The sequence below is a fragment of the Seriola lalandi genome, unplaced genomic scaffold (assembly GCF_002814215.2).
Source record: "Seriola lalandi dorsalis isolate HSWRI2012SDOR001 ecotype SW California unplaced genomic scaffold, Sedor1 jcf7180002054672, whole genome shotgun sequence".
In the NCBI taxonomy this organism is placed as follows: Eukaryota; Metazoa; Chordata; class Actinopteri; order Carangiformes; family Carangidae; genus Seriola; species Seriola lalandi.
Window position 1 is genome coordinate 1,749,203 of NW_019525225.1, and position 24,894 is coordinate 1,774,096.

At 37.4% G+C, this 24,894-nt stretch overlaps 2 protein-coding genes across 3 annotated transcripts; one reads left to right on the plus strand and one right to left on the minus strand.

The window, feature by feature from the left end:
* The first annotated feature begins 898 nt into the window (after positions 1–898).
* sms (spermine synthase) lies at positions 899–9,246 on the plus strand. The gene is made up of 11 exons (XM_023421452.2): positions 899–1,057; positions 2,298–2,418; positions 4,412–4,499; positions 4,674–4,738; positions 4,849–5,024; positions 5,286–5,440; positions 5,587–5,676; positions 6,142–6,256; positions 6,748–6,827; positions 7,442–7,557; positions 7,709–9,246. The coding sequence occupies exons 1-11, from the start codon at positions 1,012–1,014 to the stop codon at positions 7,737–7,739; spliced, it is 1,083 nt and encodes a 360-aa protein (XP_023277220.1). The 5' UTR covers positions 899–1,011; the 3' UTR covers positions 7,740–9,246.
* Positions 9,247–9,564: 318 nt separating this feature from the next.
* Positions 9,565–24,193, minus strand: LOC111666194 (uncharacterized). 2 transcript variants are annotated; one of them, XM_087178013.1, is made up of 30 exons: positions 24,006–24,193; positions 22,559–22,629; positions 21,620–21,697; positions 20,287–20,357; positions 19,374–20,179; positions 18,302–18,332; positions 18,179–18,216; positions 17,966–18,096; positions 17,804–17,882; positions 17,512–17,570; positions 16,969–17,010; positions 16,804–16,871; positions 16,628–16,671; positions 16,482–16,521; positions 16,196–16,230; positions 15,969–16,096; positions 15,721–15,838; positions 15,307–15,515; positions 15,009–15,210; positions 14,667–14,823; positions 14,168–14,332; positions 13,820–13,942; positions 13,655–13,700; positions 13,437–13,540; positions 13,167–13,291; positions 12,544–12,915; positions 12,151–12,434; positions 11,072–11,173; positions 10,723–10,866; positions 9,565–10,341 (listed from the first exon to the last, which is right to left on the minus strand). In XM_087178013.1, the coding sequence occupies exons 1-30, from the start codon at positions 24,062–24,064 to the stop codon at positions 10,247–10,249; spliced, it is 4,026 nt and encodes a 1,341-aa protein (XP_087034139.1). In that variant the 5' UTR covers positions 24,065–24,193; the 3' UTR covers positions 9,565–10,246. The 2 variants fall into 2 exon arrangements, with proteins under 2 accessions (XP_087034139.1, XP_023277218.1); XM_023421450.2 differs by having other exon boundaries at positions 23,840–24,060.
* Between the last annotated feature and the right edge of the window lie 701 nt (positions 24,194–24,894).

A 24,894-nucleotide genomic window follows, 5' to 3' on the forward strand; every position in this document is an offset into this window, starting at 1 on the left:
GGACAGCACAGGTTCTTGGTTCACAGTGGTTTCTTCTATATCCATAAAACTTATCAATGCTGTCATCCAAAGTAAATTTTTCAACTTTCTAGTTGTTATCTCAGCTGTCTGAAAACGTCCACATTACAGTACAGTCCTCTCTGTCCTGCTGTTATTACAGACATGAAACAACTAGACTCGCTTATGGCGTCTTCTGTCAAGCTGTGATTTTACCCTGATAATGGGCTTATGGGAAATGTTTTTGTTAAGGCCAACTAAAACTAAAAAAAGATTTAAAAAAACATCTAAAAAACACTTAATAAATGATATTAGATAATTTTTCAAAAAAATATATACTGTACCTACCTAACACATGACACAGTGTTGAGAAAGCATCAGTTCCAAGGCTGTATTTTTTGAATAATGTTTCTACTTCTGTAGGCTACAGAACCCACGTTGTAGCCTAGTTTCACTTCCTGCATGCTCAAACAATCTGTGTTGTGCCCGCTCTCAAATTTTTAGTCATCCGTCCTGTGTAAAAAAGACAGTTAGGTGAGAGGTGTATTTGAGATGGAACCTGTTTTTCCACTTATACAATTAAAATTCTGATTAACTGATAAACCTATTTACAAAAAAAATTTTTGAGTACATGTTTTGAGATTTGTTTACACGTCTGTATTTCTAATGCACATTCAGATTTATGTACACATCCACAAATCTGAGTAGCGGTTCTTCTACACATTCACTGATTCAGATACAGTTTCACAACTCTCCACACAAATGTGCAAATATTGTAACAATATTTCCCCCATTGGATTTGGCGGTGCCTAAAGGAAGATTGCTCTCTCGACTCATCCTATACTCTCTGCTCTCAGTCGCAGCATATGCCTTTAGCAGCACAGTAGCCACGCCTGGTTTGGCAAGTGTAGTGGGTAGTGGTAACAGCAGTGGTAGCAGGGCCCTCCCTCTGTCTCTGCACATAAATATTCGCAGCCTGCCTATTCCAGGCATGGATATCGGTTGCATACAGACATGGCACTGCGACATTACACTCTCGACTTCAGCCTCTCTACGGCAGGTAAGATGAGCGCGATGAGCCCCTGCTACCGTTAGTGCATCCAGGTTACAGTCACTACATCAGGGCTGCGTGCTAGCTAGCTGGCTAGCCTGCTAACGTTACCCTGCTAGTCTGTCATTGCCCTTCAAAACAGTACTGTTGTATTGATTTGGATGAAACATGGCTGATAGTGGCATGTACATACACATTTTTTGTCACGTTGGGGTGGAAAGCTGATCGTTATGGTTAAATGTTTGATTTGAATATCTTTTACATGGAAGTGTGTTGTTACACATGTACTTATCGTGTGTACAGTGTCGTTGCTCTGGACAGCAGCTCGAAACCTTTCTGGCTAACAATGCGAATAAAGTACATTCAATGCTACATTCAATTCATCCCTGTCGCATAGGAAGTGGCGCATTTTCGGCCATTTTTGTAGTTTAATGCTGTACTTTATTCTGGCCGAGTCAGTATTAACCTACCGGTCTAAAAACATTAAAACGTGTTCATTTAAACATCAATAAAACATATGACTATATTTTAAAAAAGAGTGAACTACATTTATGTCTTGTGTTAATGATGGAAGAGGTGTTAAATATCACTCAGTGCATTAACATCTTGGCACCCTGTTGCACCAAGTTGGTTTATGTTAGGTTGATGGTAACTGCTTCATATTCTGTTGGGTGGTTTAATCTACAATAATGCATCATATTATATAACCTAATAATGTAATTTGTATGTGAAATCTTAATCTGAAAAGTAACTGTAGCTGTTATATAAATGTAGAGGAGTAAATCTACATTATTATTCTAGAGCAGTATGGAGTATGGAGCTGTAAACAACGATAACTTTTTTTTATTGAGACCAACTTGGGCAAAACCTTATTTGGCAATAATGTGGTGTCATTAAATATATGTATGTACAAATATTATTACATTAATATGCAGAGCAGTGGTTCATAGTAAGTGAGGTATTTGAGTATTTCCATTTATTGCTATTCTTTCTTGTAGGCTATTCTACTTCATATTGTGTTTTTTATGCAACATTTATTTGACATCAGAAATGACTAGTTTCATTGCAGTTTAAGATTTACTCATATAAAATGCAGTGCTTTTTATTTTTTACAATACATTAAGCTACCCAGCAATAAATATAATAGTTGGAGGATGTAAGGATTTGAGTATTTCTTCCACCACTGATGAAGAGAATGTATAGTAGAAGCAGTAATATTTTTTAATTTTTCCATCTTTACTCTTCCCAGTTGACTCTGCTTCGACAGTTCCTGGCCTGCTGTCCATATTTCATGAGCAGGAAATGACAGAGACTGTCCATGATACAAATGGGCATGGATACCTCGCTACTTTTGTTGGCAAGAATGGCCGGTAAGAACAACATTTTGGTTTAAACCACAACTTTTTTTTATTGTTTTTATTTATTTTATTTTTTTACAGTTTAAAGCTTTGCTTTTTTCTTTGGTGGTACTGAAGGGATGTAGGTAACATTTCCAGAAACATCTCAGTATGAAATGTGCTCTTCGTGTGTTTTATTTTTAATTTTTTCCTTTAGTAATAGATCACCTTTCTGTGGAAAGTGGAATACTATTGTGGCAGGAAGTTTTCAGATGTATGAGAGAACTAACGCTGAAGTTGCAGGTTGACACTGCTGATCTAATCAGGATTTTTTTCAGACTTTGCAACACTATAGAAAGCAGCATGACTGTGAAAATAAATAAAAGTAGTTTACCATAATCTGACTTGTTAACTCAAACATTACATTTCTCCAAAATCTGCTGGTAGGCTGCAGATTTTTTTCTCACATTTGTCCTGATAAACTGAAGTAGCTGTCTTAGCCGTATCCATTACAAAGTTGGTGCAGATCATGAATCTGAGGAGCAGGAGCTATTTGTAAGTGTTTGGCTATTGCTACATAGCTGGCGTTAGCATTAGCTCTTTACTCACCAAGAGCTGTCTCACTCTCACAAAGAGTGACTGTTTGCTGTCAGAGCTTAGGTTAGCTTTACATGTCTTACAGTTTACTAAAGGTGTCATACTTATGGATGCAAAGGGGCTGTATTCACAAAGGATCTTTTCTTACCAGTATGAGTCGTCCTAATGGCAACTAAAAGTTCCTTATACTAAGAGTTTCTTATTAAGGGCTGATGAGATGAGTTTCCAGAAAGGAACATAGAGAATTACTAAACTAATCTCAGTCCTCAGTGGTTGGTGTTTGACAGGTTTGACTGGTCTGTGATGGTTATTGTGAAATAAAATTTTCTGAAATACACAGTTGCATTTAGATACCAGGTGCATTTAGACAGATGGATAGATGTTTTATAAACTGCATCACACATTTCATACATGAGACAAAGTAAAATACTGACTTGTTAAATATATTGTATCTGGCATCAAATACCATCAGCATGTGATACTTTATCCAGCTGATAAAACAAGTTGTCATACTGTGATGTAACGATTCTGCATAAAGCACCAGTTTTACAAGATAATCCAGTGATAACTGTGAATTCGCCTTTATTCATGTATTTATTGCAGTAGGTGATTATTTGATGTGCACTCAGTGAACTGTTATCCAGTTGCTGTTGGATTGTTGCCATTTGTTGGTGAGTCAACTGATTCCTTAGTAAACGGCTGACATATGATATTTAAGTGCCCTTTTTTTTTTTCTTTTTTTTTTTTTTACAAAATGCTGACACGATGGGACACATTACCTGCAGCACATTTTTGTGACTGTGCAGGTCTTAGTGATTTAGGAGTCTTTAGGTCTTCAGGCTTAGGAACTACTTTTAGAGATAAAATTCTGTGTGAATTACTCTTAGACCAAAATATTTAGGAGACTGAAGGTTAGGACTGGCACTTTTCTAACTTACACCCTGTTGTTTACTCTCAGCCCTCGGATGTTTTGTGAATATGGCCACAAATACCTAGTTAAACAGAGAGAACACGTGTTATCTGAAAGTTCATAGTTTCAAATTTATCATTCCAGGGATTCCAGTGGTGACAAGGTTTCACAATGGGGAAAAATAGCAAAACTTCCACAGGGACCTCTCACACCCCTCTTGTAGTATGCTGTTAATCTGAGTGCTCTGTATGTTCAAGCTAAATACACTGTGTCTGGAAAAGGTTTGATAATGTGACACAGCAGCAGTGAGTGAAAATAAGACTGTGGTGGAGTGGTGTAGAGAACTGATTCTTTCCACTGTGAAAAATTCAGACCGTTCAGTTCTCTTCAAAGGAGGAAAACAACAAACCTTCATCAGCCATCTTCAAAGCAAAACGTAGATTTTATGTGAAGTATCAGTTGAGTAAAAATTAAATATTCTTATCACTTTATTGCTTTGTGTCTCTCTTCATTTCTCAGGCTTGTTATTCTGCGTGTGCACTCCCATGGGTTGGTCACCATTGATCTGCAGTGTTACGAAGATGACAACATTGCACAACTAGACAATGTAGGTGATTTTAAAAAATAAAAAATACAAAACTACAGTATCTTTTACTGAGAAGCCAAAGCACACAGAAGTATGCCTGGTGATGTAATAACTTTTTTGTTTTGTTTTTGTTTTTGTTTTTTACAACTTTTCATTCTTAAATAAGTTTTGCATGTGTGAACTGTTTCTTCACAGCTTTTAAATGCACTGGAAAAGAAGCTAAAGGTTCTCTTAAATGGCAATATAACAAGGATTAAAAGGTAGGTATCTGGTTTGTGGCTTTGTTCATGTTATAGAAATGTGATGGCTGTATTTCATGTACCTTGCATATTGCAGTAATATTGATTAATTGTATTGTTCCCCCCCTAAGGCTCCCAGCCATTGTACGAGGGGCAAAAGTTGACCGATACTGGCCCACAGCTGACGGCAGACTGATCGAGTATGACATTGACCGGGTGGTGTATGAAGAAGATTCTGCATACCAAAACATAAAAATATTGCACTCACAGCAGTTTGGAAATATCCTAGTACTCAATGGAGATGTTAGTAAGTGTATACAACACTACAATACATGGCTTATTTGTCATTTTGAGACAAAAGCTACAGTCAGTTTGCAAATTTGAAATCTGAAATTATATTATTTATTAATTTATTATATTATTTATTATTTTCATTTATTAAGTACACTTTAAACAGGGTGTTAATGTGACACTTAAGTGTAATTTAATGTACTTGATTAAACATTCCTCATGAATTTAATGATGATTGTTGTGTTAGCTTCTGTTAAATGAATCATTTGACTTGCAGACCTGGCAGAGAGTGATTTGGCCTACACCCAAGCCATCATAGGTAGCGGAAAAGAGAATTATGCTGGAAAAGAGGTGCTGATACTAGGAGGAGGAGATGGAGGCATCCTTGCTGAGGTGGTCAAACAAAAGCCAAAGATGATCACCATGGTGGAGATATCCTTTGCTGGAACTTTTCTTTTTACACCTGTATTGTGACTTCCACTTTACCTCAGGCAATGTAGTTTTCCTTCCCAGCAATTTACCAGTGTTTATAATTGAACATCTGCACCTGATTGATGCTTCCTTAACTAAGTGCTTACATTGACCAGAAGGTGATAGACGGGTGCAGAACGCACATGCGCAAGACTTGTGGCAATATCCTTGACAACCTGAAGGGAGACTGTTACCAAGTGAGTGCTGAATAAATATTCAATGGTGATCCTGTATAACTGGTGTCATGAAGCTGATTAGCAACTGCATTTGTTAACTCTGGGCTTTTCTATCCAACCTTGAGCACAGTTCAAGTGCTCAGAGCTGTGTTGTACAACAAAATGTGTAAATTATAATCACTTATCTAGAATAGAATGACAAGCTTTAGAAACACTAGAAAACTATTATTTAAATATAATTAAATTAAAATGATTCCACTGATCTATTAAGGATATCCATACCTCTCTATTATTTGTCAATTTATCATAAATTCCTGTGTCTATGTCAAGATCCTGTTATGATGATTTGTTTTTCCAGTGATTAGTAGGTAGGTTATAATTAGTAGGTTAGTAGTCAGGCTGTTGAAAGCTTCATGATACTGATGACAAAATGAAAGAACCTTAAGAAGAAAATTGAGTGAATTCTCCTTGTCTCTTGCTTTACAGATACTAGTCGAGGACTGTGTCCCTGTGCTGAAGAAGTATGTCCAGGAAGGACGGATGTTTGACTACGTAATTAATGACCTCACTGCAGTCCCAATATCCACAGAGCCAGAAGAAGGTTTCTTTCTTTTACATATATACTTTGTACTTATACTATATATGTATAGGGGCTTCCGAAATTATTCAGACCCATTCATTTTTTCCACACTTAATTGTGTTGTAGGTTTAATTTGAAGTGGATTAAATTGCCGTTTTTGCCCATCAGTCTACACCCAGTGAGCCATAATGACAAAATAAAAAAACTTACCCAAGAAGACTTAAGATTTGTGTATCTGTTGCCAGAAAGGGGCCTCTACAAAGTACTGGATTAAGGGTCGTTATACTATACTACTACATTTTAAAAATGACAATACATTTACAAATTTTACATTGAAAATTTACATTTATTTACAAGAATAAGTCTACGAGACAATAAAGTGTGCAAAAAGTGAAGAGGTGTGAATACTTTCTGAAGCCACTCTATATTTGCATGATCTGAGGTGTTACAGAAATGCAGTACAGAGATGTCATTGTTTAACCTATGTGTGTCTGTCTTACTGGATTTTGAAGACTCGACATGGGAGTTCCTGCGTCTCATCTTAGATCTGTCAATAAAAGTCCTGCATCCAGCTGGGAAATATTTCACACAGGTGAGTCTCGTCCTTTTAGCAACTGCTGAGTATGATGAGTGCAAACTGTTAATATTGCTATTGTTAATATATCAATCAAGTATTAGCTCAGTAGGCATTAACTGAGATGAAGCATAGGTCAGATAGAGATGCTTTTTAACTTTTTCCCAACCTCCATTAAATACCAGGGATGCTCCCATCTGTCCTCACTTGTTTTTACTGAAAGCTTTGGCATAGTATCTTACTTTGCTTGTTTCATATATTTCCTGCTGTGAGAGGCTATTTGGGCAGGAAATATTCCAAGGAGGGAACACAGCACAGCACAGTTAAACAAGTTGTCATTTTCTCTTGTTGTCAAGGAGAAAATTGCAGTGCTATTGAATGGGAGGGATGAAATTCTTCTTTGCTCTAAGCTTTATGGTCATGGGTTTTTATTATAAAATCCAGTTTCAAATTGTCAAACAGGAATATCTTGGATAACATTTAACACAACTTCATTCTGTTGTGGCTGAGCATCGCAACACACCACTTACACTTACAGTTGTGGTGGAAGAAAAACATCACTAGCTACAATATGTCTCATGACAGTGTGTCTTGTGACATTTTCTTTTTTTTTCTCGGATACTTGTCGTCAGGGTAACAGCGTGAATCTGACAGAGGCACTGAGTCAGTATGAAGAACAGCTGGGAAAGCTCTCATGTCCCGTGGACTTCTCCAAAGAGGTGGTGTGTGTGCCCTCCTACTTGGAGCTGTATCCTTTTATCAGTTCTAATTACTTGATGGACAAAATTCCATCCTTTGAATTGTCATTTATTTATACATTCCTGAACGGGGACAAAATAATACTGTACATTTTTGCTGTCATATTTTGCTGTGTACAATCCTTAATTGTCCTGTATCAGATGGGTTTTCTACACCATATGGAAGAAGTAGAGACCTCCAGTTTTCTGTGCTTGAATCCTCAGCAGCTGGAATGTGAATGCTCTTCTTCTTCTTTTTCTTCTTCTTCTGCTGTAGCCTTAAAAGGTGTGCTCAGATTGAACTTTACATGAAAATTACAGTCAACACAAAGTTTGGAAGCAAAGTAGAGATTTCTGGCACAACCTCACCTACTTCCGAGGTGCGTTGAGATGGAAAAAAAGACTAAAGAAGTCAAAACACCAGCATTGCTTGAAGTTTACTGAAGAAGTTTTTTTTATTAGACCGATGCGTTTCGGCTTGTGTAAGCCCCTAATGAAGGCCACAAGCCGAAACGCGTCGGTCTAATCATAGTTCTTCTGTGTACTACACTTTAGCATACTCCACAAAGTTTGGATAAATGCATTGTTATGTGGTCTTTAAAATTTTGAAAAAAGGAACGGAGGCGGAGAAATAGTTGTAAAGAAAAAAAAAAGAGTTCCTGCAGTGTCAAATCCGTCTGGTTTTAAGTCTGAGCAGTACACACACACACACACACACACACACACACACACACACACACACACACACACACACACACACACACAGCAGTCTATGTCTATTATCAGTGACTACATCTGTATTGTAGACTGAATAATAAGCATGGACTGCAAAACACTCCACGGTCAAGTTGATGTGAATAAATGGAGGTGGAAATTCACTTTGCATTCAGTCTGAACACATCTTAAGGGGTACAATGACATTTTTATTATCCCCTATCCATTGATCCCTCATCTACCCTCATCTTCCTTCTCTTTCTTCCTTTGTTGGTTGTGTTTTACCGTTGTTTACCATTGTTGCAACTTATGAGTTGTATTTAATTTGTGTTACTTGATTTGGATTGTCCATTTGCATGTATGCTGAAGGAACTGTTAGTTGTTGAAACACTGATTTGATACACTGATAATGTGGTGTAACTCATCTTAGAACAAGTGTGTGTGTTCTCTCTTGTTTTCTTTAGGTTTTTTTTTTTTTCCTTTTCTCTTGAGTTATGAGCTCAAATCGTGTGATAGGCCAATCTATAGACTCAGCCCAGCTTAAGTGAGTCGCTTTTAAGCTCTATTTTTGTTACTGCCGCTCAAATGTGATTTGATTCTTTCAGGTTGTATCAAGGCAATGTGATCACGCCCAGAGAGACTGAAGTGTTGAAGTCCAAATATGTTTTAAAAGGGAAACAATTCCACCACTTTAATGCCACCTCTGTGCTTGTGCTGTTTTTATGTCATGTTTTATTAGCACCTTGCTTTCTCCTGATATTTTAAGTTTTTTTTTTTTTTTTTTTTTTTTTTAAGACTGTATTAGGTGCATGTAATGGACGGTGAATGTAGCTTGCATATACAGTACACAGCACGTTTACACGCGCTCAACCCTGTGGGACTCAATTACATTTATTTATTCTATATAATTTCACCAAATGCTGTTCTGTCCCACTTGAGATAATCTTTGTGACCATCTACAATTAAAATGTTTTGGGGGAAAAATGTCTTGACTTTTTTTTTTTGCCAAAAGAAATGAAAAGCATCAATAAAAATCAAGGACACGCTTTGAATACTTTAAGACAGCCTGTATGTGTAAATGGTGGAAAACGGTTGTGTTATGCATTGCAGATTTTGAAACCCATGTATTCTGAAAATGTGTCCGAAATGATAAGTTGATAACAGAAAATGAAGTGGCTTTCAAGCAGAATTACCAATAGTTGACTGAAATATGAAGCGTTTCCAGTTATGCCTCATCTTATAGTAAACTAAATATCTGGGTTTTTGGACAGGCACAAGAAAGAAATACAATTTCAAGAACACACTTTGGGCTCAGAGGACATTTTATGGTACAAACAAATGATAGGAAAAAAAAAATCTGATTAAACATGAATGTAAATGATTATTATTTTTTTATAAGTTCCACATGAAACCTATGAGTACATATTGTTTAACTTGAGGTTTTTATTGAGCTGGACTTCACATTTTTCTGCCAAATTTCATTTATCCACAAATGAAGCAACCAGTGCTTTTGCAGCAAAAATCAATTCTGTCAATTTTTTACTGTAAATCTATCATTAGAGATGTGGATGTAAGATTTACCTGCACTTTATGGGTGTTTACAGAAGCTGGGGTTTTTTGGACTACTTAATCATGGTGTTGCTCTAACATGTGTTGGACCAGACTGGATCCAGTCTGCTGGCTTGTCCTGATGTTGACTTGTTCTCCATGGGTCACCATCAATGTATGTAATTTACCATTGGAATATGACTTATATTGGTAACATCACTGTACAAAGGAATAAAGGCTGGTATGAATGGTGTAAATGTATGAGTATAGAAAAGTGTTTAAAAATCAATTGCCATGCATAATTTAGGCTTTACATTGCCCATTTTGTCATATAATACATAAATTACTCTCTATTAATTTACATTATATACAGTGCACGTATTTCAAAATAAGAGCCATTTAACAGTTGTCTGTTATGTGCTTTTCAGATCAGGGTGCTCACTGGTTTCTGTTTTGCCTGTTGATCTCGTTGAGGATCACATCCATACTGGCGTCCTCATCAGCTGTGATTGCTCTGTCTTCAAATGGACTACCTATAACACAGCACTGCTGTCATTATTTCTGATAGATACAATTTGTGGCAAACTATATAATAACCTCATGTAAACCTGTACGCAAGTGGTAATATGACAATATTGGATTATTATATGATAATACTGCAGTCCACTGACTGTCTTGTTTACAGTTTTAAGCTTGTGGGCACTCATACATGAAACCAAACATGTCAAATCAAGGTAACAGTAGATGTATTCAAAGAGCAGCAGCATTAGATAAAACTTGTTTTTACATAGTTGGGCAAGTGGAATAAAGCTCTGCTGCTAAGACCAGCCTATAAACTTATATTAAGTATATGATTTAGTAATCGTCAAAATTTATCATGAGTTACATAAAGAGCCTAGACTGTTCTCACTTACCAATGCCATTAATCTGTTCTGAGGAGTCACTGACAAGAAAAGAAGTAGAGCTGGATGAGTTGTTGGACTTTGAGGAATGAAGAGATGTTACTCTGGTCACTGATGACTTCTTCACGGTCTTCTGTGTTGCAGTGCGACTCCATTCTGTGAAAAGAGATTCGCCGAGATAAAGGTGAAAGGTAATATAATCACCGAGAGTTAGTTGATTACCATCTTCATGCATCTAATGGCCTTGGAACTAATACTTTGAAGGAACAAAGGAATCGGATGAGCACAGGCATGTCAACAATATGAAGGTTAGACTGGCCAGACTGGTAGAGCTGTGAAATGTAAAGGGGACATATCTAACCTGAGTTTTCTGCTAGTCTCATTGTGCCACAGCACAGGTAGATCCTCCATTGCCTTCTCACATTTTCCTTCGCCGCACAGTGGAACACGAATATAAAGAAACCTCAAAAAACAGAAACAGCATTTTATAAATACCACACCAAACCTTTTACAGTGTGGCAAAAGTGTACAGTGTACAATGTCATTAGTTTGGACTTACGGGTACAAGACATAGACCGGAAGAGTTTGTCCGCTAGATGTGTATTAGATTATTTCACAGTTTTCATTAAGGGGTCTGTTAGATGTCTAATTATTTTAACCATCCAGGTGCTAAATGTGAGTCGTCTTTTTTTGTGGACTGCTGCTGCTGATTACCACACAACTTTAGCAGTGTTTGTAACTGGGAGTCTTACAGTTCTACAAGACTGAAACATTATTAAAGGCTTAGTCTTCTTATTTAGTAAGAAGTTACTAAATAACTTCTTGTTATTTAGTAGTTTTGACCATCATTCCTATCCATAATTATAACATTGTACTCATCAGGTTAATTAGAGAATGAGATCACATCTGTAAAAAGACATATCACCTATTTGTAATACAAAATAAAGGCAAATGGGAAAATTATTACCATAACTGTCCTTTGTAAACATTAATTAGTTTACAGGCCAACATCTACTGTACTTCCCTGTAAGTTGTACTCAACTTCTTAAAATAATCTGGTTAAAATGTTGGCATGTCTGACTGGGATTTTTGCCCTGTCTGACTTGATGTTTCCATGTTCCCAGATTTAAGCAATGACATGACATGACATAGTAACATGTATGTTTATACAGAGCTAGACTAGATTATAGCAGTTTGCCACCATACCATAAATCTGGGTTAATAACCCAATAGTAATATAAAAAATAACACCAACACATCAAAACAACTCTTCTTTTTTGGTGTATTTTTTTTTTTACCAATGGGTCCCAGGTAAAGTCAGTGCTACAGTATATTGATGCAAACATTTTTTACTCAGTGATTTTAGTGTATACAAATAAAAATTTCCAATTTGAATCCATCCTGAAACCAAAACAACAAAAAATAACAAAACCGGCTGACCTTGCAATGAGTTAAAGATGGCAAAGAGGTACATGAAGGGCAGGTTAACGGGTCCCCAGGCAAAAAAGGCAAAGCCCCAAGTGAGGCCCAGGAGGAGGGTTATCCCCGCCACACTGCGCACATCCTGAAGTATGCTGCGGTGCTGCATATTGTGAGGGTTCTGCCTCTTTATCCGACACAGCTGGACCAGCACCACAATGAACATGATGAAGTTGAAGAGAAAGACGACGCAGAAATAGGCCACCACAGCTACGTAGAAGGCAATGTCATTTTTCAGCCAGCAGCTGTGGGAGACAATTAAAGGGTTAGTTTTTTTTCTTAGTATTTGTATGAGTATGAAATGAGTATTTTGCATGAAACTGCAAATAAAGCATTTGAGAAAAAAAAACTCACAAGTCATCACTAGTGCCATCAGGAAACTTTCCATAGGATATAAGACCGTAGTTATCCTTGTCAATCGCAATGACTATAATGACCACAATCATCGGGACGCCCCAGCCTACCAGTGAGAACTTCAGCATGTAGCGTGATATGTAGCTGTTGAAGACTTTCACGAGGGCCAGGTACATGTGAACGGCCTCAAGTCCCATCCAGGTGAAGGCAACCAATAGAAAGTAGTGAAGGAACCAAGCAGTGGAGATGCAGAGGCCCACAGCTTCCGGGTAGAGCGCCAGCCAAGCATCCACCAGGAAGACCAGGTTCAGCATTAGCAGAGCCAGGCACAACTGGATCAGGATTTTGGATGGGATGTCCTTACGCAACTTCCTGCAGGGTTCAAATGGTTTGCAGGAAATATCATCATAAAAAAAGTGCTGTGAAAAAATATCTGCATTCACTTTAAACCATAAATGAGTTTTTAAAAATACTATAACTCTATCACAATAAAGCCAGAAACAAAGGTGTTTCAACTTTGGTGGCCTCCTAGTGGTAGAATCAAGAAAGACACTTCACTTCAATAGTGATTATTATATATTGGATGTGTGCAACTTATCTTATGTTGTGCAATTAATACTCACCCAAAGGCCAAGTAGGTGAGGAGGGTGATAGACAGGAAGATGGCAGAGATTCCACAGCCAATATATGTGATAAAAGTCAGGATGGTGGCCTGGACACGGCTGGTTACAGGCTGTCTGGAGAGGTCCTGCAAGAAAACACAGAGAGGAAAAAAAACAAACAAAAAAAAAACACTGAGAAGTTATAGCAGAATGGAAGTGGTTAGGATTCAATTGATGAATTATCATCAAAAAGATGCATGAGAAAAATGAGAAAACCGATCATTTTCTTACCAGCAGGATAGCAAAACTGGTTAAATGGTTGCAGCCACAAACTGTTTCATTGTCTGTGCTCTTTTGGACAGAACAGCCCTTGGGATTCCAACCACCTGACTCATCTGTCAGCAGAAAACATTAAGCATATTTTCAGCTTTGTCTAATGTGATAAACATTGTTAACAATAACAATAATAATAAAAAAAAACAAACAAAAAAAAAAAAACAACAACTTACTATTCAATGTAAAGTCCCAGAAAACACATGTAGCCACAAAATTAGCCTGTAGTTTGAGAGAAGGCATAAGAGCTTGTATCAGTTTACAATCTCTAATTAGACCTAATTGGACATCACGCTTTTTTTGTCTCTGTTGAGCGTGACAGTGTTTGAAAATGGACTCACTGGAATGGGCTCTGTGTTCCTCAAGTGAATTACAACATCGTCCGTCAGTCCTTTGATTGACAGGTTGGCCACACTCGCTCCCAGGATCCCACTATTAAGTTTGCGTTGTCCTATGGATCTGTCCTGCATGGCCATATAGAGACAACACAAGTTATCAGAAGGCAGTGCTCCAATATGTAATTTGAAATGTAGCCCATCACTTTCCTTTAAAACACTGAATCAATGATATGAAATTGAAAACACAGACACAATAACAAATTTCTGTGTCGTATTCACTGCATTCTGTTTCTCCTTAGCTAATGATATCCATATCCCATTCTGAACGGGACGCTGGTTGAATGTATAGACCTGGAACACTGTGTTCTTCTGGTAGAAATTGAACTGGACTCGGGAGGCCAGCTGCTGTTCCTCAGAGGTTAAGTCCTGGGTGAGAGAGGGGGGCAGCCTGATGGAGCCCTGAGGGATGGAGGAGTCTTCTCTCACACTCCTTCTCAGCCTGGGATCCCCACGGACCTGCAACACACATGGAACATGGACCTGGAGAGCACTGATACCACTCCTTATTTTCAGTTTGTCAGAAGTCACTATTTGGAATAACTGAGCTGCAGTAGCTCAACTCATTTCTTCTTCAAAAAGGTGTTACATGTACAAAACTAAATGTAATCCAGTTGGTCCAATTTTTAGTCTTCCAAACCTTGTATGTACGATTCTAAAACATCTGCGGAAAAATAGCTGGTAAATAGTAACCAGTGTCCGACTGGCTACCACTCAGAATAAAAAATTGTTATGATATATGACCTATAAAATACCTTGACAGGTATTATAAACTAAAACTTTCATGCCATACCTGTACATTATTGGGATCAGAGATAGAAAAAAATGTTTCCTGAAAGTTCCTTCCATCTGCTGGTTTCACAGACAAAGCCACAGCTGGGGACAAGAGGGTCTCAGCCTGTTCTTCAAGGACCAGCTTCAACCCCACTGTATCAACAATCTGTATAATCCTGATGAAATAGAAATTCATTGGTATTGTGCACAATAGCAATACTTCTTATATTCACTGAGCCACTTCAGTCATACTGCTGGTTCCCAACCCTAAATCCAAACGCTATTTTGTGGTGAAATTAAGTAGGCAATGAATTCACAGAGACAGTTAATCATCATAAAATTTCAGCATTAAATGTGTAACCTGTTGGAGGAGTCGGCCAGCGTCTCAGCAGACGCACCCAGCAGATTACTGACAATGTGGACGGAGGTGTTTCCCAGAGCCAGGCTGACGGTCGGGCCAGCCAAAAGATCCTCCAGCTGAGACACCAGCTCATCCACCTGGCTGGAATTCAGCGAGGACACGTCTCTGGTCATCGCTAGGAGAGAGTTGGCTTGGCTTTCAGCTGCAGGCAACAAAATGCAAAAGGGGAACTGTAACCATGCTGAAATGATGTAAATGCTGCAACAGAGCTGGACATAGTGCTGAGGTGATAACAAACCTGCTTCAGTAGTTGCTGTTACTGTGACATTAGCAGCAGTGGTGGTGGCGTTGAGGGGCTCAGCTGTCGTGTTCAGTGGGGATGAAGTAACATTTACAGACGAGGTGGTGGTGTTGGGTTGTGTGGTTGTCACATTTGGGCTGGGTGTCGTAAACGGCTCCTGAACACATTGCTCTAAAAGCTCTGCAGCCACATTTATTCCAGTTTGACTATAAAGAAAAAAAAGGACAAATTAACATCTTAGGGAGAAAAATATTTGTAGGAATATATTTGTGGGAATATTTTATCAGGTGTCACATTTTGATCGACTACAATACAAACAGGCCTGAAATCAGTTACTATCATGGTCACTGAGTTTGTAAAGATGGAGTTAAGTTAGTGAAGAAGATAGGGTGGTAAGAAGATCATACAAACCAGGTGAGGATGTTAGACGTTTCTATTGCCATACAAAACATAGCAGGGTTAAGGTTCAATTTAACCCATTTGAACTGGGATGCCAATGGATTGTCGCCGCCTGAATTTCCGCATATTGCTGTATGACATTTCAGATGAAACACAAATGAGAAGTTTCACAAGACATACCTACAGTTATTTATTTATTTATTTTTGACTATGTGAACCGATGTTGACTCGACTTGTTTCTCTGTGGTTAATATACACACCGGCTCGAGTCACCAGTCCATCAAACTTGATCTGTTCAATAGACTGAAACACCTTTGTCACAAGTGCCGACAGATTGCAGATAGGAACCTCATGGGCGAAGCCCAAAATCACTCTGCAGCTTTCAAGACTAGAATTAGAAAATAAGAGCACAGATTTCAATCCCTGTTTAAATGTTTAAGATGTATCAGTGCATAGAAATGCTCTGATTTAATATGATTAGACTCACTTTGTTGCTGTGTTTCCACAGAACACGTGGGAATCCTGAGTAGAAATGTCCATTTTAGTCAAACTATCTCAAGTGATTATGTTAAAGTAACACATCAAAATATGTATGACAAAGTGTTTTTTATGCTTTGTATACAAAATGTACTTCTGTGCAATAAAAGATAAGAAAAAGCCCCGCGGACTGTGACAAAAAGATAAAAAGTGATCAAGTGCCATAAAGTTGCAGTTGCACTTATTTTTGGAATGGCTTGTTTAGTTAGTATGATTATGCTTTGGCAGCTGATTACCTTGTATTCTGTTGCAATGATGGACAATGGACATGAAGAACTGCGAAGCAACATTACAAAGATTGTGAATTGTTTTCAATTTTAGTTTAGCCTATTAATTCAAATATAATTTGATTTGTATATGCTTGAAGAATGATAAAACTCACTCTGTGCTTGGAGAGCAAGGCGGTGCTTGTTTTAGTTTAGAAATCTGTAGAGATTCGAGATATCATATTATGATGCTACAAGAATTAATTGATGCACAATGGATAAAGAGAAATACAAAATCATAAACGTAGGTATACAGTATATGCATATTTTGTGTGTGTGCACAAGAACTTACCAAGGACAAGACATATGAAATGTTGATGTTGGGATCTTGTATTGACATTTTAAAAGTGTAGTATGCATCTAAAAACAAAGAAACAAAAGTAACTTATGAAAGGCTTTCAGACTATATCGGTCTAGATAATAATCTGATACTTTTGTTAGTTGATTAAACACTAACCAGTTCTACTGCAATAAGCAGAGCAGTTGCACTTGTTCGGATCTGAAACAAAGTCAAATCATTTTGGTTTATTGTCAGTGTGAACAGAGCCAAAGTTTTACATTAAAAAAAGACTGTCTTAATTTCAAGTTCTTCGTGGAACATTTAACTCATCTTATTCAATCATATATTACTGCATTACAACATTATTTTAAATTTGACTGAGGACAAATTTACAGTTTAAAAGACCTCCAACAATGGCATGTGTGGCCTCAGGTTAACATGTTTTGGACAATTATATGGATATGCTTTAAGGGAGAAGGGGGTGAATAAGTATTTACTCAAAACCTGTTAATATTTTTTATCTGTAAGAAATGTGCAAAACTTCTCCAAAGTCTCCTTTGACATTTTGGGTTATTGTGTGTAGATCAGTGACAAAAATCCAAATTTGGTCAATTTGTAATTCAGGCTGTAACACATTAACATGTGGTAAAAAAAAATTAAAGAGTTGAATATTTTCTTTACTTTGTGTGGTTTGAAGATGTTTAAACATTTAGAGCTCACCTGGGCCACAGTTCGTTGAGTTGCTTCCACCTTCCACATATGCCGCCCCAGACTCTTCACTGTTGAAAGATAACCACATTCCATAAATATTTTGTGTGTAACTCCCAACATCCTTATGAAATGTCACAAAAATGAAAAGGTGTTGTTGTATACCTTTAAGATCAGTTCATAAATGTTGCTCAAGAAAAAAACAAAAAACAAAAATGCTCTAGTGATTCTTGTTTTGTTGTTATTTTAATGAATAAGTTGGGAAGTTGAAAAAAAAGAACATCATAAATACCAAACGTCTTACCATGATGCACCGGCCGGACCTCTATAAATGCAACTGTTTATCCCATGTGGATTGCTATTGCACTCACTGAATAGCAGACCTGCTCAATGACACAGAGGGATAATTGCATTATGGGAACTTGTTAGGTAGCTAATTGTGTATTTCAAAGTATTCAGGACTCACCTGTTCTATCTACTCTTCTACCCACCACGTGGATGTCAGGGGAAGTTTTACTGGCTGCACAAAGAGTACGGAGGATGCAACATGGAGGTACTCTCTTCCTCAGCTGCAGCATCACAGAGCAATTTGTCTTTCTAAAGTATAGGGTCATTGTTACCAACAAATAGATGCTTTCCACTCATTTCAGTCATTTAAAGACGTGTGCTATTTACTTACTGTATTGCAGTCTTCCTGTCGCATGAAAGTTCAAGTCCCTGTTAAAACATAAATCAATCTTTATTCAGATGATCCTTCTATTCAAACAATCTAACCACCGGATGCATTTAAATGTTAACTTACTTGAAATAGACCAGTTGTGTTACCAGGCCCGCTGAAAAATAAATGGAGATGTTCATGAATAGCGAGATTTATTAAAAGCAAATTAAAAGTTGAATTCATCAGCAATAAAACACACTCTTGCTTAATTTAATACACTTGGATATTTTTTGCTACAGCTTTACTTGGTCTGGTATGACCAGTAGCTTATGGTGACTGATATTGAAAACTTAAAAGAGCTATTTGAAAGTATTGCTATCGCTAGCCAACATTAACAGCTGTTTACTGACCAGTTTTGCCAGTGTTACATTTACAACACAAGAGGTTATAATATGTCTTCTAAGGAACTACTTCTTCAGGGCAGACTGGACGCTATAGTGACTCAGTATCTTAAAGTGACAAGATGGTCCGGCCAGACCAGAGCTAGCTGGTTAGCATGCTAACTTATATAGAGGAAAACTGATCCACAATGAAGCAAAACAAGAGGGTTTCTTTTCACTGCTGAAGACACCTCTTGGAGAGTAAAGGAAAGACGTTTTTTCATAATGAGCTTCAAAGTTTCTTCTAGATTGGTAAGTAAACAGCTGTTAATGCTAACGTTGGCTATGTAGCATTAGTCAAACTTACAAATAGCTCCTTTAAGCCAGATATAGTTGTATTTAACTGAAATGCCTCTTCTCTACTTATGCTACTGGTATTCTATATTTCTGCATGTCAAAAAAGCTTTTGAATGGTTTTATAACAAATATAAAGCAAGAATTGTGTGTCTCAAGAGGATCCAAAGGAAATTTCAATGTGCCATCATTTTGTAATTGCAACTCATGGCCACTGGGGTCGCTGTTCAGAAAACACAAAGTGTCGGCTTCTTAGCAACAGTATTATACAAGTCACAAGGTAAAGGTAAAATGTGTTCCTACAGTACTACAGACAACAGCACAACTAAAATGACACAGCAGAAGGTGCTGCACAGATATTTTGCTCAATACTTTATCTCTGGTGGGATATCCATCTCTGGGACACCTGTGAAAATGTTGGTAACTTTACTCATTTATTCATTCATTCGTTTTTTTTTTTAAAGAAATGTTTGCAGTGATACCTGGTTTGTGTCGCACTGCCACTAATTTCTCGAGCTACCCGCTGGGTTAACTGATTTGAATTTGTTTTAGTCGATTGTCGATCATCGCCTCCACCATCAGGCACCTGTTTGACCGGGCTGGTGTCAGGTAAGAAGGCTGTCGGGCTGTTGATCGGCGTCAGAGCCGCTGTTGTGGAAAGATCTGCTCTAGCTGTGGTTGTGTCGCTCCTTTTTAACGTTGTTGGTGTTGTAGCTGTAGTTGTTGTTGTAGTTGTAATGCTCCTCGTTAAAGTTGTTGGTGTTGTAGTTGTGATGCTCCTTGTTAAAGTTGTTGGTGTTGTAGTTGTGATGCTCCTCGTTGACGTTGTTGGTGTTGTAGCTGTAGTTGTGTTGATATTTAGCATTGCTGATGTAGCTGTAGTTGTGTTGTTGCTGTTGAATGTTGTAGCTGTAGTGTTGTTGATTTCTAGTGTTGTTGATGTAGCTGTAGTTGTGTTGATATTTAGCATTGTTGATGTAGCTGTAGTTGTGTTGATATTTAGCATTGTTGATGTAGCTGTAGTTGTGTTGATATTTGACGTTGTTGATGTAGCTGTACTTGTGTTGAAATTTAACATTGTCGATGTTGTAGCTGTAGTTGTGTTGTTGCTGTTGAATGTTGTAGCTGTAGTGTTGTTGATTTCTAGTGTTGTTGATATTGTTGCTGTAGTTGTGTTGAGTGTTGTCTCATTTGCAGTGCTTGCAGATGTTGTTTGTTGAGAAGTAGTTGTTTCTTCATGGGTTGGGGAAATACAGTTCTCAAGCTTGTTTTGAAACACTTGGCCAAGCTGAAAAGAACAAAAACAGAAGATGCTCATTACATTTAATTACAGGATACACACATCATAAATTCAGTACTTTAATAAGCAACTTGTCTAAGCATTTCCCAACATACCCAGTCCTTAATCTCTGACTCTTCCTTATTCGATCCAGTGACATCCACCGCGATGTTGAGAAAGTAGTGTGCTGCAGTAAGAAAGAAGGACAAAACATAAAGGGGGGAAGGATTTCATTAAAAGAAAGGTCAAAAATTACAGGGCCCTTGGTGGCTCATAATGCAGCCAACAAGAACATTTTTAGACTGTGTGTCTGGCAAACATGATGCAAATCGTCTGTTATAAATTTGTAATCTTTCAACACTAGTAGAAATAACCCAGATGACATTACCCACATTATCCACATCCCAGAACCACTGAAGAAATTATACGACTGTTTTCACAGGCCACTTCACAATGTATTTTTATACAGAATGAGGACTCATCTCATATGTATCGTTGTGCCTCTGTAGTTTTACTTTGATGGTTCATCATTTTTTGCTAAATACATCATTACTTTTACTGAAGTAAAATTTTGAATGCTGGACTTTACTGTGGTAGTAGCACCACTACTTTTATCTGGTAGTCAGTTAAACATTTTGGTACACTTATTTGCTTTCTTACCGGGAATTAGATAAGAAGGTCCATAACACTGTCATTTGTATAGAACAAATATGTTGCTACAGCCAGCAACCAGTTATCTTAGCTTAGCATAAACGCTCAAGGCAAGGAGAATCAGAACAACTAGCATTCCACAGATTAAACAAAAGAGATACATGTGCTCTTAAGCAGATTTCATTACCTTGGGATAAAGCCCTGCTAACTGTTTCCCTCTGCCTTTATGCTAAGCTAAGCTAACAGGATTCTGGCTGTAGCTACATATTTAACATACAGAGGAGAGAGTGATATCAATCTTGTCATCTAACTCTCAGGAAAGAAGCAATTACACATATTTAAAATGTCAAACTGTTTTATCTGATTACTTCGCCACAATTGTTCCTATATTCTACATCACTGAGACCGACAGTGATAACTCTACTCTGTCACATATTTTGGATGGTCTTTATTTTATTTATTGTAAGGTCTTGATCTTACAGTGCCTTGAGATAATGTATGTTATGATTATTTTGCACTACACAAATAAAACTGAATTGAAATTTAATTAAATTGAATATATTTTGGATCCTGTCATTAGTCTTAATCAGTAATTAATAATTCTAATTCAGAACAGATGGGAAAGGTTTGGACTGGTTTTCATTTTCAACTAGTGATGCACTATAACAAATTGGAGACACCAGTGTGAGGATGAAAAAAAAGAGTTTGTCAGCTGCTGAAACAGACATTTTTTTTTTTTTTTTTGTTATTTACAGATGTTTCAACTGATGTGGCAGGGAGTGAGCTGATTCTGTTTACCTGAGGTCTGTGCAGTTATTGTGGGAAGGGGGAGAAGTGAAGTGGGAGCAGCGGAGGTCTCCTCACAGTAAGCTTGACCTGATGGGAGAAACAGTTGTCATGAGTCTGCACAGAACAAATGACATTCAAACTACAACTTCATTATCTCAGTTTCATGGCGATTATTGTGACCCAGAGCCATAATACTGGATGGTAGACACTGGACATCATGACAATGTTTTTGCGCATTGTTTTGGATCAGATTCAGTGTACACATTCAAATTTTTTAATCTTGTATTTCAAATCCACATGGGACTGACTGATATGCATATAGGTCTGTGGGAGATTTTAAAGACTTATACTGTACATTATTAGTTAATAATAATAATAATAATAATAAGTAAAGAAATAAAGAAAACAAACTATTAAATATATGGATGAATTTATAAAATGAATAACTAATCTAAAAATATAGGATAATTTTTATATTTTCCATCTGGATTTACTGCTACACTCTTGCACACAATCACACAAGATTTTTAGTTCCCTAAAAAGGGTTGAGAATCTGAGGTATATGTGACATACACTCTAATTTTCTTAGTTCGTTTCGGTTCATGTTTTCCACCTTCTCCCAGACAGAAGCTAGAGCATTGTGAAGTTTTGTGTGATTAGGAAACAAACGAGAATAACAAGTTATGGTATAAATTAGTTAGGAATTCAACTGTGTGTGTGTGTGTGTGTGTGTGTGTGTGTGTGTGTGTGTGTGTGTGTGTGTGTGTGTGTGTGTGTTACATGACTGAATAGCTCACGTCTTAGACATGTCAGACACTGCAGTTTATAAATAGAGGTGCAGAGTTGTTGGTCCAGATAAGGTGACCAGCTGACAGACGCCTCTGCTCCATTGTCTGCAAACAACTTTTTCTTTTAACTTCAGCTGTCATAGCTGATGTGAGAACTTACCTGCAAGTAAGGTGAACAGTAGCATCTGCAACCAGTGTAGATGTCTGCCATGGGAGCCTGGCTTCTTCATTCTGTAATGTAACAAATAAAATCATTTAAACCCTAATTTGTGTTGTATTGCCCTGTATGACATGGAAATGTCTGGCTAAGCTTCATTGTGGCGGCATTTGGATCTTTTTATACCTATTGTTGTAGAAGAAAAAAGTCAGAGTGAGTCATAGGAAAAACTTGAGGAACACCTCTACCTATCACACCCTTATGTTTGATGAATGCTGAAGGCCTTTCCTGTCATTATAGGTGATAAGTGTTTTTCTTTTGTTCTTTTTGTTCTATCTTTTTGTATTTAATACCCTGAAGAAATGAATAATGCCAGATCAAACACTTGAATGCAGTAAGTGAAGTTCAGAGTAAAATCAGATTACAAAATAACAGAACAAACACATAACCTTTATCACAGCTTTTGGGAACTGCAAACACTAATATATAGAGTAGTACATGCTGTACTCTATAGACACACATATGGGTTTCCATGAAGGAATGGTGAATGTTTGCTTGGACCTGAGGTTTTCAGAGGTGTTTACATCTGTTCTGAAGCTGTGCTGTTGTCATGCAATAGATTAAAAAGAAGTACCAAAACAGTTCCATGGCAGCAGTAGATTTGCATTTATAACTCTATAAATTACATTGTTTATGTGTGTGTGTATATATATATATATATATATATATATACATAGGAATGACCTCATCGTGACAGGGAAAGAAAAAGAAGAGTGGATAAGAATAAAAAGCACAAGTCAGGGAGGGGGAAACTTTGCAAACAGCTAATCAAACAACAGCTGAAGTCAACTCCTGACAGGTTAAGAACAAGTTATATACAGCATTGCCTTTCTCAACAAATCCAGATGTCTTGTTTCAGTATGGATGTAGAGAAACGGATAAAATCATTATCATCACGTGATCAGGTGCATCCTCTTTTATGTTCGTAGAAATTTTATCAGTAACTTCAGTTAACACTTGACAAATCAAATCAAACACAACATTCTCAAACACAGTCAAAATTCACTGAAAGAAAAACAAAAAGTAAGACCATGTGACAAAAAGGTAAACAGTCATGTGTGAAGTGATTTGAAAATAGTTTAGAGGTTAAAAATGTTCAAAATTGATTAAGATGTGTATCTAAATAAACTAGCTTGGTGAATAATCCTGAATCAAATCTGAACTGGAGGTGAACTGTTCATCCAGATCAAGAAAAAGGAGACACATCAACACCACCACCTTTACCTGACGGAGGGTGAGAACATGTGCCAGCATGAAGATCCCCCAGAACGGACTGACTTTATCTTCATTTTCCATGAAGCAGAACTTCCCAAGGGTAAAATCCAGATTTGAAAACAAAGTCAAACCACAAACATTAAATCAACATTTCCTTCTCTTAATAGACACAAACCTGGCTATTGTTGCTGGCAGACTGCAGTGTAAGTTCACTGTGACTTTGTCATGCAGCATTAATAGCTGACACCTGTGGCACACCCCTGAAACGTCAGCCTGTACACGTGGACGTCACGTACTTCCACTTTACATCAAGCAATTGTTCACCTGCTGAACAGAAAATGGCTTGATTTTACACCAGATCAGAAAAGGCTTACTGTGCTCTACTGTCATCATAAAATGTGAGTTTGCACTACTAATTTCCCTGTGGAGTAGGATTTTAGAGGGAGGAGATTGATCTTTTTCTATTTGTGTTTGGCAGAAAAGGTATGCCTCAGGGTGTGTCCTAACCCTGTGAATGTTCTCACTGATAGACATGACAGTAGACAAGAGTTTCCAGGGTGAAATACAGAGTTAAAAAAAAAAACAACAAAGAAAGCTTCATGACATTGTGACATTTACTATTGCGTCAGAAGAAGTCACGCACTAGTAGCATTATACAGTATCTCTGGCATGTTATGCACCTGGTTTTCAGGTCTATGAACACACAATCACCTGGGTGACAGAAGAATGAAGTTGTTTAACTGGCTAAGAGCTATCAAAAAATGTTATAATAAAACAACAAAGTCCAACCTGTTTTAGGATGAATACAAAATAGATTTGCATCAAAAATAGAAAATCAACAGTCAGAAGTCAGACACAAACAGTAAAGAGCTGGATTGAAAGACAGAACGACCTATGGTGAAAGGGATCCAGAGTTTTATCCATTACAGTGTTTTTATCCATGCAGGAATTTGAGACAATTCGTAGACTTTATGAGATATACCTTATTGTATAATGGCACCAAATGCATTTGATGATTTGAGTTTCCTGTAAATAAGATAAAGTTGGAAACAGAATACTGAAAG